Below are 14,605 nucleotides of genomic sequence, written 5' to 3'. Positions count from 1 at the left end.
ATCCTACTACAATTTTTTTTGTAGGTCAGTAAGCGTTGCTCAAGTTATTTATCTTTGGTCATTACCATAATAATTAAAGACCGAATATTTTATAGATTTTTATGTATCTTTTTTATTGAATGTTGGCAGACAAAACAAGTGAAGACCACGTTGGTCACACACAGACCACGTTGGTCACACACACCTTTTGACTTTACTGACGTTGTTGTCCGTAAACTGGGATGATATTTTTTATGTTTCTCCCTCTCAAGTTATCAGTTTAGTGGGAAGGAATAAATCTGCTAAACATTAATGGTCATAATATTATGGCTGATCTGAAACATGTAACTTGTAATTTGTTCAAACTTCGGTGGTGAAGTTGATAATCCGAGACAATAAAATTATGACAATGACGACGTTTACTGTTTCTATGGATATAAACTCTGCTCTTCTGCCCCCTGCAGGCTGCAGGAAGTCTCTGCACAGTAAACCTGTTATGATCCTGAAGAATAAAGTGAAGTTTAAGATATTCACACACTAAAAAGGCAGGAAATCTAATGTCACAGTTTAATTCTACGGAAGCGCATTGCTATCACGCAGGGGGAAAAAGCAATGCGCTTCCATATATATCTGTTTTTGACCTTTAAAAAACTAAATGCGTGTTGTCTTATTTTGAAGGGTGGAACCGGAAACTGTATTCCCACCTGTTCCACCCTGACTCGGTTCTCCCTGTCTCAGAACATCCTGATGGGAATGATGGAGTCCGTGTCGCGGATCACGTCCGCGGAAAACTTCCCCCGATCACCTTTGATCCGTTTCCCACCTCAATAGGTAACACCACGTGACATCGCAACCTTGTGCGCGCGCGCTCGGACTCCTGTGCGCGCGTCTGCAGGTGCTGATGTTTATCTACTCAATGATGATGAGGATGGGGATGAAGGTGAAACGACGTGTCCTGGTGAAGGAGTCGCGTTAATGTGAGCGTCGTTTCCTCGTTATCGGCGATTTTTCCAGGATCTATCAGGTAAATCTGGGAAAACCGAGGCGCAGGATGAGATCAGATCCTAAAACAGAAACACAACAGCACAGAAATATTCTGAAGGAGCGCTACCTGCAGAAAGCGGATCTCTGTGACCTTATTTACTATTCCTGCACCAGGCCAGGGAGATCAAATTGTTCCTTTAGAAACTAAACTAATAGACATAAAAATAAAAATGGCCGTTAGATTAAACAAGAAAATCCTAAGAGCAGTGATTAAATCAAAACTGAACAAAAAATATTTATATTTTACATTTCAGATTAAAAACTTTCTTTGCCTGTAAATCTGTTCGACCCAGAATTCAAGTGGCATTTTTAGTTTCACCTGGTCCACGTTCTGACTTTTGCTCTCCAATTATTAATAAAAAATAAATCAACAAATCAATAGACCAATAGATGCATTTAGGACCAACAGAGATAAATACATCTGAAGCTAAATGAATGCTGGTTTTGTGTTTTAGGCAATAAAATTATTTAAAAAGTAATTTAATTATTTCCTTATTTGCATCTTTTAATGTATTTCTGATATTGTGTAAAAAGAGAAGTGGTTAATTGACAAATCTGCAGAATGTGCCAATTTTTAAAACTGATTAATCAATTAATAGTCAGAATAATCATTACGGAAATTATCTTTAGTTGCAGCCTTTCTGTAACTGATGAAGTCAGAGGGTTCGGTTCTGGATGTTCTTACTTATAAAACCTGCTGGCGATCTTTCAGGAAGTGACACGCTGCAGGTTGGGTTCACATTAATTAACATCACAAAGGAAAAGAGATCCAGAACCGAGCAGTTCATGATGAATTATTTCTGCTTTAATTAAACTGTTTTATTTTAGCAACACAACTTATTAAACCAAACCTGAACATTTAATAAAAAGGAAAAACGAAAAAAATGTTTTGTGTGCAAGAAAAGCAGCTTTAAAAACTTGCTTTAGATGATCTTTTGTCCCATCAGATAAAGTAAATATCGCATGTTGTTCTGTTACTGTAGCACCATGTTGGCCAGGAAGGGCCTCCTGCCGGACGGGTTCCTGCTGACCCGGCTGGCCGAGGACCAGAACCAGCCGAACCGCAGCCGCACCAGGTCCCTCAAAGCTCGCTTCATCACCAAAACTGGATCCTGCAACGTGGCTCACAAGAACATCAGGGAGCAGGTAGACGGGCCGAGTCTGTTTCTGTGTTCAGTCTGAGGTGTGGACCCGGGATGCGGGTCAGTTCTGGTGAAAAAGGTTAACGTACTTCTGAAATCATGATAATAATAGTTCTGTTATAAAGATGCAACCAGATTGGACTCGATGCAGAGGCGGTCCTAGCCTGTTTGGTGCTCTGGGCAAATCGCCTTTATGGCGCCCCCCACAAGATGCCACCGTGGGCGGTTGCCCATGTTGCTCATATAGTGGCTTGCAAGCTAAAAATTTAGCTTAAGCGAAATATTTAGTTCATAAAGTAAATGTTTAGCTCCAAACTAACTACTTCATTAGAAAGCTAAACATTTAGTTCCAGTCTTATGTTGCTGCTAACTTTAACTAAACGTAACTAAATGTAATTTAAAGTTAATGATTTAGTTTGGATCTAAATATTTTATTTGCAAACTAAATATTGAGCTTGCTAACTCTATATTTAGTAGCTTTGCGAACAAAATCTTTAGCTTTATAAAAAATATTGTTTATAATATTTTGCTCCAAACTAACTACTTAGCAAGCTAAACATATAGTTCTGTCTAGCAGCTGCTAACTTTCTTGTTTCAAGCTAAAGATTTAGTTTAGTTTACTAACTAAATATTGATTTTGGAGCAAAAATATTTAGTTGATAAATTAAATATTTAGCTTCAAACTAAAAATATGGCTTTAACTAAATCTTTAGTGTGAAACTAACATTTATAAATAACGTGGTGAAAATATGACTTTGAAAAATTAACCCCATTTTTCCCTCTTGACAGTTCTACATGAGTGAAAATGTTGCCATTAATTTTTGACTGTGTAACTTTACTAATGGAGGTTTGAGCTTCAGTCCATCAACAGGGTTCTGTTAGCCTGATGTTAACCAGAACCTCATTCATCTGCACATTTTTGCCCTGATTTTCCTCCGTTTCTTTGCGTTTCTCCTAAATGATGACTCCACATCCTCCTCCAACAGATGATGACGAAGAAGACAGATGAGCCTTCAGCGGGGTCGGAGGTCAGCCATGTTTTGATGTTTTCTGGTTGTTTTCTCTCACAGGGTCGCTTCCTGCAGGACGTCTTCACCACCATGGTGGACCTGAAGTGGCAGCACTCCCTCCTCATCTTCACCTCGGCCTTCCTCTGCTCCTGGATGCTCTTCGCGATGATCTGGTGGCTCCTGGCCTTCGCTCATGGAGACCTGGAGCCCCGTGACCCAGACAACAACCCGGGTCCGGTGCCCTGCGTCACCGCCATCCACTCCTTCACTTCAGCCTTCCTCTTCTCCATCGAAGTCCAGGTTAGCGTCTCTGCTGCTGCAAGGCATCGATTAATGACTTAATCTAAAGTTGACTGATCTTAACGATCAACTAAGCTTGATAAAAGTCTGCTTTCTTAAAAATTTGAGTTGATTTTCATAATATGCTGAATTTAAACAAGACATCCTAGAATTTTAACAGTTTGTGTCATTTGTATTTAATACTGGATGAGTAAAGAGAAACTTGTGGTCTTCTCACATTATGTAACAAAATAACAAAACAGGAAACACTGCTGAATAGAAAAATAAAAGTTGAAAAGAATAAACTATGTTAAACATCAAACTCCCCATTTACAGAGAGATGTTCATGTTGAAGTATTGTCTGTGTTTTCTCTTGAAAGAATGTTAAAACTTTGCTCCAGAAAGTTTAACTTATGACAACTGATAAACTTAACCTTGCTTTTTGGGATCATGTGATTTTCCATGATGTTACAACTTTTCTGTTATGCCGTCATGTAGCTCAGCAGAATATTAGAATATTAAAGTGGTAACAAATGAGCTTGTATTTCAAAACAAAGTTGTATAAAATGCTTTTTGTACCCCAAATTGGACTCTTGTGGACCGTTTCTCTTTACCGTTCTGATATGGCTCCGCCATCTTTGTTTCTATACTAACGGCTCGCTTAAGAATGACCAGCGGCGCCCTCTACTGGATGGTGGCCGAACTACAACACTAAAAGATGGTCTAGCAGACGTTAATATAACTCATTTTAATCTAATAAACCATTAATTGGTCCTTATTTGGTAACGCCCTCCTTCCGACTCCAGGTGACCATCGGATTCGGCGGCAGGATGGTGACGGAGGAGTGTCCCGTCGCCATCATCATGCTGATCATCCAGAACATTCTGGGGCTGATCATCAACGCCGTGATGCTCGGCTGCGTCTTCATGAAGACGGCACAGGCCAACCGCAGGGCGGAGACGCTCATCTTCTCCAGGAACGCCGTCATCGCCACTCGAAACGGCCGACCCACCTTCATGTTCCGAGTCGGAGACCTGAGGAAGAGTATGATCATCTCCGCCACCATACAGTTGCAGGTGAAGCTTCAGTTCCTCTGGAACCACCAACACCGGATATGATGCTAATCGGAGCGCCGCTGTTTCCCGCAGGTGATCCGACGCACCGTGACGACTGAAGGGGAGGTGATCCCGGTGTGCCAGCTGGACATCCAGGTGGAGAACCCTCTGAGGAGCAACGGCATCTTCCTGGTTTCTCCTCTGATCATCAGCCACACCATCGAGAGAGGGAGTCCGCTGTACGACCTGTCCGCCCAGTCTCTGTCCGCAGAGGACCTGGAGATCATCGTCATCCTGGAAGGTCAGGCCCCGCCCTCACCTGGTTCCACCTGACACAGTACATCCGGGGTCTACAACCTGAGGCTCCTGAGCCACAAGTGGCTCTTTGGACCTTTCACAATGGCTCTTAAAGGGGCAGTACTATGTAAGAGTAAAATTTAAGAAACGGGGAAAAAAAAACAGAAATGTATAGATTAATCTCAGAAATTTTCTAGAAATAACTTGGGAATGTCAGAATTTTTTCTGTTTGAAAAGTCAAAAATGTTAGACCATTAGAACTTTTTTCAGTTTGAAAAGTTTTAAATTTTCCACTTTTAAACTAAAAATTCCAAATTATTTCTAGATAATTTCTAAGATGAATCTAAAAATTTCTAAGGTTTTCTAGCAAATTTTCAACTTTTCACACTCAGAAATGTGCTAAAAGTTGAACATATTTGACTTCTCAAACTCAGAGCTCTTCTAGTTAATTTTTGCCTTCTAACTTGAAAAGTTGGAAAATTGTTAGAAAAAAATCAGAAAATTTCTGGAAAAAATGTCTAGAAAAATGGATGTTTCTGAGTTTGAAAAGTTGCAAAATTTTGACTTTTGGAAATTGTTTGACGGAAATGTCTAACTCAGAAATTTCAGTGTTTTTTCTAGGATATTTTTGAGGTTAATCTAAAAATTTCAGAGTTTTTTCTAACACATTTTCAACTTTTCAAATTCAGAAATTACCAAGCTGAACATTTCCAAGTTTTTTTGAGTGGAAATTAACTCCTTACATTTTAATATCTAAAGGTTGCAGACTCTTGACCCACGTGGTTCTGATGCAGCATTGGGGGGTTTATATCTCTGATTTCACAGACCGGTTCTGATATTTTTGTTCTTCCAGGTGTGGTGGAGACGACGGGCATCACCATGCAGGCTCGCACCTCCTACACTCCCGAGGAGATCCTGTGGGGGCGGCGCTTCGTCTCCATCATCACAGAGGAAGATGGCCGCTACTGCGTGGACTACTCCAAGTTCGGAAACACGGTCCCGGTCCGGATGTCGTCGCTCAGCGCCAAGGAGCTGGACCAGACCCGGGGCGTCCAGGAGGGGACGTCCGAGACTCACCTGCAGGGCTGGGGGCTGGTCAGAGCCGGCAGGGGGGGTTTCCGCAGAGGAGGGCGCGCCTGCGACGGCTCCACCCCCCAGCCGTGGTACGCCCAATCAGAGAAGCAGGAGAAGGATGCAGAGCAGAAGGGGCAGAAGAAGAAAGTGCAGCTGGAGGTGATTGGACGGCAGATTGAGGAGGAAGGACCCGGAGACGTGAGCGACTGAACGAACAGAACTGATTCCTGATTCAGTGTGTTCATACTCAAATGTGTCTTTAAATTTAGATGAATTCCTCCTCTGAGACCCATAAGGACCAAAGAGACGTAAAAAATAAGACAGAGAGCATCAGTCCGACTGAGAAGGTTCAAAGAGATGAAACCAGACTTCATCTGTGAATCCTCACTGGCAGTTAGAACAGACTCTATCCTGCTTCTGATTCCTCTCTTTAAAAGGGACTTATTATACAAAATTCATATTTTTATTTTCAATTTGGGTTTCTCCTACTTCTAAAACAGCCCAACTGTTTAAAAAAAACATTTTCCAAGCAGTTAGTGGGTATTTTGTTTGGAAAATGAGTCATTTTAAAAACCTTAGATTAGGTCAGATTCCATGGGCACCGAGGGTTACCTAGCAACCCTGCTCCACCTGTACCCTAGCAACCCAAGCAGAGCTCCAGTACGTTTGGTCAGATGGCTTTTCCCCTGTATGTGCTGTACAATGGCTGCTGGAAAAAACAAGTGTTTATTTCTTAACTTACCATCCACAAACCACTTGCACCATTCTTGTTGGTTGTGCAGGAGGCTCCACGTCTGCTTTTCAAAGATGTATGGTTGTATAATGCACATCTGTTTGCAGCCATTTTCATGTGCGTGTGTAAACGTTGAGTTGGGGGGGCATGGCCAGCAGCAGCTTATTTGGATTTAAAGTGACAGAAAGCTGCGAAACAGCTCAAAATAGGCAGAACTGACTAGACTAAAATCTAATAAATTAAGAATCATTTTGTTCAAAAAAATTAAAGGAACATGTTTTATATAGCTGATAATCTATCCTAACCATTTCAAGGAAGCATGATAGGTCACCTTTAACTATTTTATTGTTGATTTGTCATGTTTTTGTGGTGCTTTTCTCTTGTTTTTGTAAATTATTGATGACTTTCATATATCCAGATTACTTACTGAATAAATAAAGGACATCCAGAGGACTGCTGTGGATATTTTACCTTCTGTAGATTAAAAATAGTCTTTGTTGTTCTTGTTATTTATAATGTTTAAATAAATTAGTTTTGTATTTTTTCGTCTGCACCTTCTTTGTATAATTTATCCACTTTAAAACATCTGCTGTCTTGAGATAAATCCAGTTGAAATTTTGGCTTTATATCTCATAATTATGTCTCTGAAAGTTGAAATTATGATTTCCTGTTGGGTTTTATTTTTTCTTTCATGGGAGGAATGGACATCCATACAGAAAAAAAGTTTTAAGGGAGATAGAGGATATTTGTAAGCAAGCAGGTTTTCTTTGAGTGATCTGTGATCTCTGTGGACAGATCAGATGTTCGTCCAGCAGGGGGAGCTGCTGCCTCTTGTACTTCAGGATTTTTGAAGGAAAGTTCTGTTGAAAGGTTATAAATAGTTAATATCATCACTGCACTAGATATCTACTTGTATTTTTATTAGTTTGATTCCAGTCTAGACCTTAATAGCAGAAGGTAATGACTGGTCAGAGAGTGGACCAAAGGTCAACACAGACTTCGACCCTATGGAAGAACTATAATCACTAAAATATCAAAGTTTATATAACATTTGTTGGTGTTAAAGTGTTTTTTATTACCAGAATTAATAGTCCTTTAAATGTAACTCAGCAGCCTGCTTTTATAACTAGGTCAAATTAAGGTTTTTATCAGGAGATCTATGGAGCTAAATTGGGGCCAAAAAGTTTGCTCAAATGTTTATAGTTGTTTTTTTGTTTGTCTTTTTTTGTGAATTTTTTTTAAACTGAAAAACAATTTTAATCCTGAAAAAAAGATTTGAAACTAAAAAAGTTCAAAACTATGTCATATTTATATTTTCCCGCAGTTTTGGATATTTTTATTTTCAATTTATTTTTCACATTTAATTTTTGTTTGCAAAAAAACAAAAAAAAAGTTCCAAGCTACTTTTCATATTTATTTTTTTTTCTCTGTTTCAAATCTTTTTATTTTTAGTTGCAATTTTTTTGCACATTTCAATTTTTCTTTTTTCAGCTTAAAATTTTTTGGGGGAAATACAGCACCATAGAAAAACCCGACTTGACCTAATTTGACCTGAACCAGATTCAAGGATGCAACAACTTCATGGTCCCGAGATCCAAACAAAAAAACAGAACCAGAATTTAAAAGCCAGAACATTTTATTTCCTGCTAAACCAACAGAAAATCACATTTTAAATGAGTAAAATCAGATTTACAGAAGAGACCTGAGGAGCCACAGGAGCCTGAAAACAACCAGCGAGCCAAAGATTAGTTCAACTTAACGTTTACATCCAGAACAGCTGCAGCGATTCAGAACCAGAACCACCAAAAGCTCAACAGGGACCACAGCAGAACCAGGACCGGGCCGGCCGCGGGGGCCGTGGAGCCCGAGTTACACAGGTTACTGTTGCAGCACCTGTATGTGAATCTGGAGATGGACGGGAACATCTGGGTGAGGCGGGACACATCACACTCTGTGTACCGGATACACTGCCGGATCGTCTTCCCACCTGCAACACAGAACACCTGAGAACCCGAGAGCCTGGAAAGAGTCCGAATATTAAACTTAAACGAGAGGAAGAAAAGAAAAGTCATAAAATCCTGATGGGAACATTCTGGTGGAAGTTTGTGTGACGGCTTATCAGGGCCACAGTAGATAAAGGAGTAAAATTTTTGCCAAAAAACTTTAAAACTTGCTAGGAAAAAAAATCTGAAGTTTTAATATGAATTTCAGAAATTTTCTAGGAAAAACTCAGAAACATCTGAGTTTTGAAAGTCACAAATGTTTTACTTTTGCAAATTTTCAGAATCTCAAAAGTCAAGACTGGCAACTTTTCAAACTCAGAAATTTACTATTTTTTCTAGAAAATTTCTAATATCTCAAAATTTCTGAGTTTTGTCTGTCAAATTTTAAACTTTTCACAGCAGAACCAGGACAAGGTTCTGGAAAATTTCTAGAATTAGGATTAAAATTTCAGATTTTTTTTCTAGCAAATTTCCAGCTTTTGGAACTCAAAAATTTTCGGGTTTTTTTTTCTCCAGAAAATGTCTTGATTTTTTTGGATGAAATTTAAGCTTCATTTTTTTTGTTCTGGTTGCTTCTTTTCTGGTCTTAATATGAGATTGTAGGTTTAAATACTGTATTTGAAAATACTTTCAAATTTAATTTGGTGTGAAGTGAGAGTGAATATGATCCAAAAAGCTATTTGAAGAAAATGAATTGTAGAATCTTATTCGTCTGATAAAGGATTTTAAGAAGGTTAAACGTTACAAACAGCTGCCGAAGAGCCCAGGTCTGGTCATATAAGGAAGTTCCCCTTTAAATCAGACCACAGGATTCTGAGAAAAGTCTCCAAAACCCCAACATCCCCATGAGGTATGAAGGCTCTATGAAAGTTCATGTCAGTACAGTCTAGTTAAACTGACCTTGATCCATCAGAGAGATGCACGAGTCTTCAAATGTGCACTCCTGCACGTTCTCGCAGCGCCCCGTGTAATCGGCACACCTGTAGCAGCGAAGCCCAGAACCTGAGGAAGAGGAGCAGAGAGTCAGGAGGAAGATCAGAGGTGATGGTTCCCATTGTTCATAGATGTGATGTGATTTTTAGAAGAAAATCTGAATGATCAGACTGACTAGCAGAGCAGAAACGATTACTCAGATTAATGAATCGATTATTGACATAATCATCAACTAATAATTGATTAATCGTTAATCAGTTAAAATTCAGGCTAAAAAAAAAGTAAATTTCTTGAAAAGCAACATACTCAGAGCAGTAATTGAGACTAAGCTGTGGAAAAAATATAAACATTTTGCATTAAAGATAAAAAAAAATCTCCTGTTCAGCACCAAATTGCTATTCAATTATTAATCAACTAATCCAAAAGCAGATCATACAAACACTGAGCTGAAGTTAGTCCAGCAGAAAGAGCTCAGCTTCTATCATGTGGAAATATGTTTTAGCTGCAGATGATCAACTGTTCACTAAAGGAAGGATTTTATTGCACTTTAGGCACTGAAATGTTTACTTTCTCATTTAAACAATGAAGTGAATTATTTGTTTATTTGCGTCTTCTAACGTATTTTTAATCTTGTATTAAAAGGCTTAAACGGCTGAATGAAAAATCTGCAGAATCTGCCAAATTTATTATCCGATTAATCGTCAGAATAATCAATAGATTAACTGATAGGTAATTCCAGCCCTGAACAGAAAATTTTAAAGTTGATTCAGATTTTTTATATAATCTGAATAAACTTCCAGCTACGAGTCGTAGCGTCTTATAAATCTTAAAAAGTTTTATTTCAGGGGAGCTGTGTTTCAGATCCATTATTGACACAATAATCAATAGCAAAATTAAATTGTGAGCTTTTCATTTCTCTGATGTTAAATTAGATAAAATGTTTCCTGTTTCAGCTGGTATTAACACATTTGTTTATATCTGCCTAAAGCCAGAATAATATTGAGAGATTCTCTCTTTTTTCTGACACATTACACCTGAGCCAGGTGTGTTCTTTTTATATTTTTGAATAAAACTGTCCTCAAATGACTCAGCTAATCAGAGGTGAGTGGAGGCAGCTGGAAAAGAGAGAGCAATGACGCGATGGGAAACCCTGACATTAACAGAAGCTAAAGCTAATTACGCAATAATGACGGCACAATGGAAGTGAATGAACAGAAAGTAAATAATCCAAACAGAATCATAAACAAAAACGACACACTAAAACCTAAAGAAACACAATATGAGATCAAATAAAGAACTAAAATCTAAAACCAAAATAAGCAACACAGAAATTGTAAAAAAAAACTGGATAAACAGATGAAACTAAAAGTCCAAACACTTATAGATTATGACACTTTTCTCTAGTAGTGGACAATGTTACCTCTCAACTACATTCAATTAAGTCAAACTCTTTTGGGTTTGCTGGGATTTTATCCCATTCCTCCTGACAGAACCGGTTTACCTGAGCCAGGTGTGAAAGCCGCTTCCCTCACACACACACCTTTTCCCTTTACTTAAAAGTTTCTATAGGAGTGAAAAAGTCAAAATAATGACTTTTTAAAATCCATATTAAAGAATTATTGACTTAAAACAAGTTCCTATATCTTGCTGAAAAGTTAATTATGTTAGTTTTGTCTTATTTCAAGTGTGTACAGATACCTCCACTAAACAAAAATACTTGTGTTTTTGCAGTGTGCTCAACCTCAAAGTCAGAAATGTGTGAATTTGTGGCAAGAAGAATCTCTTCACAGCTTCTCTCTTAGAGACAAAATCACAAAATTAAAGGTAGTTGATCCAAAACTGATATTCTACTGTGAATATCTCCCTTAAAGCATTTCCTTCTCTCTCTCTAAATATCAGGTTCTGCCGGGTTCAGTTCCACTCACCCACATGCAGCATCCCGGACCAGAGCAGCAGAACCAGTCCGAAGCAGCGCTTCATGTCGCAGCTGAAGTGAAGCAGTTGTTAGCGGAGCGTCCGGCTCGGTGTCGGTCTGTTCGGCTGTGACCCCCAGAGGACGCCGGACAGCAGCTCTTTGTCCAGCGGACAAAGAGCTGCTGTGTTCAGAAACCTCCTCCTCCTCTGAAACAACCACTCTGCAGCTGGTCAGACTGTTTATCTGCGTTCATACTGACCCAGGTTCTGCTCCAACTGGGTTTTTTGTTTTTACACCTGGTAGTCCACTAGACTCGGTTCGATTACGGTCCAAAACTGTGATTTTGTCACATTTTCAACTGGTACGGTTCATTTTTCCACACTGCACTGTGTCAAATTATACAAACGAAGCTGAAGTTGGTTTCCATGTCTAGCTTCTAATAGCTAAAGGGCGATTCCACCTAATTTTTCACTACATTCCGCATTTTTAATCGTCTCTAGTTTAAAAACTACTACACCTGGACACTTGAAACCTGGACTAGATTATTCTCCTCTTCAAGCTGGATATTCAAAACCATGTTTGGGATTTGTGAAACATGTTTCTGATTTGTGAAAACTCAATAAAATTCGATTTTCACCCTTTTTTGCATCTCTTTCATATTAGAACTGCTCTAATTAAAAAACTACTACACCTAAATAAAAAAAGAGTTTTATTTGTTTTTTTTCCTTTTATTTACTTGATTTTATTTATTTATTTATTTATTTATTTATTTATTTATTTATTTATTTATTTATTTATTTATTTATTTATTTGTACCTTTCACTTGACGATTTTGGCCCACGTGTTAAAAAGTTTGAGACGGACTTGCTGGTGGTCAAAGTGTCTGGATTTGGCAGGAGAAGTTCAGGGTTTTGTGTCATCAGAACTGAGTGGGTTTGTTTTGAGAGAGAGCGGACTGCCAGTCTGCAGTCAGTCTGTGACGTGGGAGAAACTGGCTCTGCTTCCGTATGAGGGCTTTGTGTTTCTGCAGACGTCCAGACGCCGTCTAAAGGTTTCTCCAGGAACGTGGGACTGATTTGGGTTTATAGTTCTAAATTCCCTAGGAAATCACCTAATGTTTTATGTTTATTTTATTTGAAATTTTCAACTAAAAAATATATTGTTAACTTTGACATTAAAAGGCAGTCATAAGTCAAAAAGTAAATATCTGATTTCTGTCAGCTGAACTGAATCCTGAATACTGAGGTTTTGAGTCAGTTCATTTAAAAAAATGTCCGACTTGTAGGACTCTTGCACTGTGACTGCTGGCCCCAGAAAATAATCCAAAGGGCTTAAAGTGGCCCATGCGCTGCAGTTTTAACACCACTGCTGCAATCACTATACACCAAGACAAAAAGTAAACTTATGTTTAACATTATTAATCCCCATTAATTAATGTACAAGGGTCAAATACCTTGAGCTGTCAATCTATAAAGTCTTCTGGTTTTCTGTTAATCTGAGAGGAAATCAGATTAACAGAAATCTGATTTCCTCTGAGTAATTAGCAAAATCTAATTACTCAGATTTTGCTAATCTGAATTATTATAATTATAATGAATTATAATTATTATTGCTAATTATTTGTGCTCTCATTTTGGCCCAGCTCTGTTCAGGATGGAGGTCCGGTCTGGAGACAGACGGGACCGTCTGCAGCAGCTCACAGAAAGGCGACTGTTGTTCTCCAGCTGCTGCTGCAGACAAACTCACAACATTTTCCTTTTACTGTGAAAACGTCCCGGCAGCTAAAAGAGGAGAAATAATCTGATGGATACAAATGGATTCTGTTTCATTTAATCCCTGATATTCCACCAGTTACATGAAATCAGTTCAGATTTGATTCTAGGAAACAAATCTGAACTGTCTAAAATAATATTTAAAAATCAAACTGACAAAATCTAAAGTTATGTCCAAATTTTTGGTATTTTAAGGACTAAAATTATATTTAAAAAAAAGAATACAAATAAATGACATGATTAAAAGATAACAGATTCAGGCAACACTTTTATAAATCTGTAAAAAAAATCTTATTATGCTTATAATTTGTAACTCAAATGCATGTATGTTAGAACAGGGTGAAGAGAAGAAAGGAAAAAACAAAAAAGGAAAAGGGAAGAAGAAAAAGAAAAAGAAAAGGGGAAAGGAAAAAAGAGAAAAAGAAAAGAAAAAAAAGAAAAAGAGAAAGAGAGGAAAAGAAACAGAAAAAAGGAAGAGAAAAAGAAAGGAAGGAAAAGGGAAAAAAGAAAAACAGGGAAAATTAAAAAAGGAGGAAAAGAAAAAAATGGAAAGAAAAGGGAAAACAAAAGAAAGAGAAAAAAGGAAGAAAGGGAAAAGAAAAAATGGAATAAAGACAAAAAGGGAAAATAAGAAAAGGAAAAATGGAAAAAGGGGGTAAAAAGAAGTGAAACGGGGGAAAAAAACAACAGGGTGAAGTATTTGCCAAATGGATCAACAGGCAGAAAATAACTTTAGGAAAAACAAACCTTGTCAACAAACCAGAAGCTTTAGCTTTAAATTTAGCTGTTTGTATCTCCTGCTTTTTTCTTTATTCAGTGAATTTGCTCTCAATGTGAAGAAGATTCAAAACTTTTACTCATGTAACAGTAACATGTATAAAAATATTATTCCACTAAAAGTAAATAGTATAATATTTTTTTTCCAAAAAGTTACTTAAGTACATGTAACTGAGTAAATGTAACTAGTTTCTAACCAGTTACACATGCAAACATGAGCTGTAAATACAAGAGAAGTTCCTTTCTGATATTTGAGCAAAATAAATTATTCTGTTGGTGTTTTAAGCTAATAAACGTCTCTTTCATATTTCATATGAAAACATTGTGACACAGAACTTCTTGTCCATTGTCTCTTTTTGTTGACCCATTCTCCCCAGTGCTTCCACTTCCTTTTTCTCTTGCAGACTGGAGTCCAGATGGTTGGAAAACTTGGCAGGAAGTCGTTTTGTGCTCTCATTAAATCTCCTCTGGTCGCCGTCTCCTGGCGACAAACAACTCCTTGTATTAATTTCATTTCTGTAGCTGTGGTCTGACACACTGATGGGTAAACTGTTTGTTGAATGGTGGCAGGGTTCAGAACCTCTGACCCAAT

At 38.0% G+C, this 14,605-nt stretch overlaps 2 protein-coding genes across 3 annotated transcripts; one reads left to right on the top strand and one right to left on the bottom strand.

The window, feature by feature from the left end:
* Window positions 1-695: 695 nt before the first annotated feature.
* Window positions 696-7,166, top strand: kcnj11l (potassium inwardly rectifying channel subfamily J member 11, like). Of its 2 annotated transcripts, XM_014968863.2 has the most exons (6): window positions 696-1,003; window positions 2,007-2,169; window positions 3,236-3,475; window positions 4,261-4,530; window positions 4,603-4,810; window positions 5,660-7,166. In XM_014968863.2, the coding sequence occupies exons 2-6, from the start codon at window positions 2,011-2,013 to the stop codon at window positions 6,088-6,090; spliced, it is 1,308 nt and encodes a 435-aa protein (XP_014824349.2). In that variant the 5' UTR covers window positions 696-1,003; window positions 2,007-2,010; the 3' UTR covers window positions 6,091-7,166. The 2 variants fall into 2 exon arrangements, with proteins under 2 accessions (XP_014824349.2, XP_087862299.1); XM_088006173.1 differs by lacking the exon at window positions 696-1,003 and having other exon boundaries at window positions 1,884-2,169.
* Window positions 7,167-8,231: 1,065 nt separating this feature from the next.
* Window positions 8,232-11,721, bottom strand: LOC106904502 (CD59 glycoprotein-like). The gene is made up of 3 exons (XM_014968865.2): window positions 11,475-11,721; window positions 9,517-9,618; window positions 8,232-8,600 (listed from the first exon to the last, which is right to left on the bottom strand). Exons 1-3 carry the CDS (start codon window positions 11,527-11,529, stop codon window positions 8,401-8,403), a joined length of 357 nt encoding a protein of 118 aa, XP_014824351.2. The 5' UTR covers window positions 11,530-11,721; the 3' UTR covers window positions 8,232-8,400.
* Window positions 11,722-14,605: the final 2,884 nt, after the last annotated feature.

The sequence above is a fragment of the Poecilia mexicana genome, unplaced genomic scaffold (genome assembly GCF_051168715.1).
Source record: "Poecilia mexicana isolate PSO_F unplaced genomic scaffold, ASM5116871v1 scaffold_6, whole genome shotgun sequence".
Lineage (NCBI taxonomy): Eukaryota > Metazoa > Chordata > Actinopteri > Cyprinodontiformes > Poeciliidae > Poecilia > Poecilia mexicana.
Note: the sequence above shows the minus strand (reverse complement) of the source record. Positions and strands in the feature narration are given on the sequence as shown.